This window comes from Conger conger, chromosome 16 (genome assembly GCF_963514075.1).
Source record: "Conger conger chromosome 16, fConCon1.1, whole genome shotgun sequence".
In the NCBI taxonomy this organism is placed as follows: domain Eukaryota; kingdom Metazoa; phylum Chordata; class Actinopteri; order Anguilliformes; family Congridae; genus Conger; species Conger conger.
This window is the reverse complement of record NC_083775.1, coordinates 40,029,841-40,032,996: the sequence shown is the minus strand read 5'-3', so window position 1 is coordinate 40,032,996 and position 3,156 is coordinate 40,029,841. Positions and strand designations below refer to the sequence as shown.

Genomic DNA, 3,156 nt, shown 5'->3' with positions numbered 1-3,156 from the left:
CCATCACTTCCATTCATTCTGGAAGCACCTGCTTTCGTAGCCCACTTCTTAAGCCTCATTATTTCCCACTCCCTCAGGCACACCCCTAAACCTGTGACAAGGGACTGTGGGGGAGTCCCCCAACTTACCCACACAAAACACATTTACTCACCAACTCCACAAAACGTTTAAAAAACCTTTACATATCCCCCCACAAAAACTCACCAACTCCACAAAACATTAAAAACCTTTACATCTTAGTTACCTACAATTGTTTTGTTGTTTTTCGGGGGGGGGGAAAAAGAAAGAAGAAAGAAAGAGCGCCTCCTCACCAGAGACTGATGTGAGAAACACAGCAAGGCCTCGAAGTAAGAGAGAGAGAGATCATGGCTGTGGCCACAATCGCGTAATATCTTACTATTTAGGATTTCAAAATAGAAAATAGAATCAAGCAAACTGAAAGGCAGTGTTCAAACCAAAGCGGCGAAAGAGTTAAAACACAACAACTTAAGACACAAGTATTACCTTTAAGTTTGCTTAGCAAAACCTAGTTAACATCAATTAATATATTTACGTTCATTTTTTATTTTATTTCAGTGGATTTTCTGCAGTTTGTCAGAAAACTCGTCTTACTTTTTGCCCGTATACTAAAATCGCCTTATGTACGCCCAACTGATGTCAACAGAGCACATGGACATGAGTAGCCCCGCCCCTCACCTGGCACGGCTTCTTCGTTCAGAGCGGCTGTGTCCACAGTGGAGGGGGGCGGGGCTATGTGTTCTGTGGGTGGGTTCTCGGCAGAACCTGTAAGGTCGGGGAGGAGATCTGATTGGAGAGTTGTCTCAGCTTGGTTTTGGGTAGGTGCAGTCTGGAGAACAACAACAACAAAAAAAACTTCTGCTGTGGACACAGTTTATTTGACAATGGAATCGCTTTGTTTGCAATTGTTTTCATGTTTCCTGGTGATGTCAGGTCAGATGAAAAATTCAGTAATTGTTCAGTCTAATTGTTCACAGTTAGACGTGGACGCTGTAAAATACTGTAGACTGGACTGGAATTCACAAGCGGGCCAATCTTTAACATTTGTAAACTTAGCAGACAGAACTCGGCTGGGATTACCTTTCTGTCCAGCGGTACCACATTTCGTCCAAATCCATCCACATTATATTTTCTTTTTTGTCTTTAACACAGATCAACAGTAATTCCAGGAATGGTGGCAATGAAACTACAAGAACTTGTGTTCTCCCAAAATACGAGCTGCTCTAGGTAAGAGTGTCTGGTGAGGATGCTATCTTAACATCCATTTACTGCTACTGAATTGTAGCAGCTAATTGTAGCAGCTACTTTTCACCGGATATAGAGTTTATTTTTATATTTTGACGAGGCTTTGGGCTATACGAAGCCATGGATAACCTATTTACCAATGCTACTTTTGAGATGATCTTCCGTGGCTTCGGAGTCATGGAAGATCGCGTGTTCAAAATAATCAAATTAAGTAAATATATTTCAGCTCACCAGGCCTATGTTTGCATATTTAAAATTGTTCTCAAATCAGCGGGGAGATGTTGGTCTCTGCAAATTTGGGACCGAGAAAACCTATCATTTCAGTACACACACCAAATACAATGCACACAGACGAGTCACAAAGCATAATAAACTTCAACTTACCTGAAACAGAAAATTGCTCCAAGCAGCATCCATTTTGAAATTCAAAGACAATATTTGTTAAAGCAACAAAAATTTAATAATATGACTAAAAACGTTAATCCTTGTGACAATAATTTGTGTAGTCTCCTTTATGACAACGTCTTGACTATTCTCTTGCACTTTAGGTTATATCGACAAATTAAACTAAAATGACATGCAAGTATTTCTGTAAATTGCAATTAACGGTGTAAAATCTTAATCTTTATTATTTTTTTCTTGACACGAGCAGTATCGTTATTTACGATTAGCCAGCAATCCCAAAAATAATCCCTATATTTTGTTGGTTCATATTTCCTGAACTATCTAACCTTGGCAATATTGCTTCCAAACTAATTAACTAACTAGCAATTGCACCCTAATCGCAACTGAAATGAAACTTTTAAGAACCGCTTAATAAAAACGCAAAACAAAATCTGCAGTGATATTTATACGTTATTTATTTTTTCATGTAGCTAATTTACTGGGTAGCTCGGTAAACGAAACCATAGCTATCTCGCAGGCTGTTTAACTAGACACCTAGCATATAATTAGGTAGGTTAACTAGCTAGCTAGCCATTGATGCGGTCTGGTAGTGTAGAATGCATGTTTAACTTTTTTTGTTGAAACCCCATGTAATCTTGTCAGCAGTAGCGTGCGAGGCTTATATATTAAAGATGTAGTTAATAATTAATTAAAATCTCCATGAATTAGCTAATGCTAGCTTGCTAGCAATTAGGAAAACAATTGATGTTACAGCTATTCTTCAACGACCAAATGCGATTAATCAGAACAATATAAATTATTTTTACAAGCCATAACATTAACTAGGTAACATTCTTTACAATATCCATTAAAATACGCTAATTTTATTATTTTCCTGTCAGGCCGAAGTGTTGGGTTGTTGAAGCCTCGGTATCGCGTTCAGTCCTCAGCCCCAATTAGAGCGCTCCCATTCGGCCGCAACCCGTCGCTCCGCCTCGGGTGTTCAATTGAAAAGATGTCATCTTTCTTTTTTTCTATATCTCTCGCCCTCCCTCCCTCTCGCTCTTCCTCCTTTTCTTTTTTATGTTTTATTTTCTCCCCCCTCTATTCTCCTCTCCGCTATGTCCCCCTTGTTTTAAAGGGAAGGTATTTTGGCATGAAAACCCCCTCCCTCTCTCCGCTTGGCTCCTTGTGTAAAGGTTCTGCTGGTGTCGCGCTCAGACTGCCCCCTCCTCTTCACGTTTGAGCCGACGGAAAATATCTAGCTAAATGAAACGCCGTCTTACACCAAACAGGGGAAAACAATATTATGCAGGTATTGGCATCCACTCAAACTGCGGTAAAATCCCATAGATATAACATTTCAGAAATTATATAAACGGCACCGTTAAAGAAGAAGATGCCTGGAGAGATCTGAACATTTAAATGTCCGCTTGCGATGAAATAACAGGACAGCAGCTATAGGACACAGTGTTAACTGTGTTAAAAGTGCTAGTGGTTGCGTTCACT

At 39.7% G+C, this 3,156-nt stretch overlaps 1 protein-coding gene across 1 annotated transcript in view; it reads right to left on the bottom strand.

The window, feature by feature from the left end:
- Window positions 1-2,886, bottom strand: part of LOC133115397 (myc-associated zinc finger protein-like) — a 14,712-nt gene extending 11,826 nt beyond the window's left edge. Inside the window, exons 1-2 of the mRNA XM_061225291.1 lie at window positions 1,648-2,886; window positions 697-847 (exon numbers count right to left, since the gene is read on the bottom strand). Coding sequence (XP_061081275.1) covers window positions 697-847; window positions 1,648-1,680 — 184 coding nt within the window. The 5' untranslated portion in view covers window positions 1,681-2,886. The remainder of the gene's footprint in view (window positions 1-696; window positions 848-1,647) is intronic.
- Window positions 2,887-3,156: the final 270 nt, after the last annotated feature.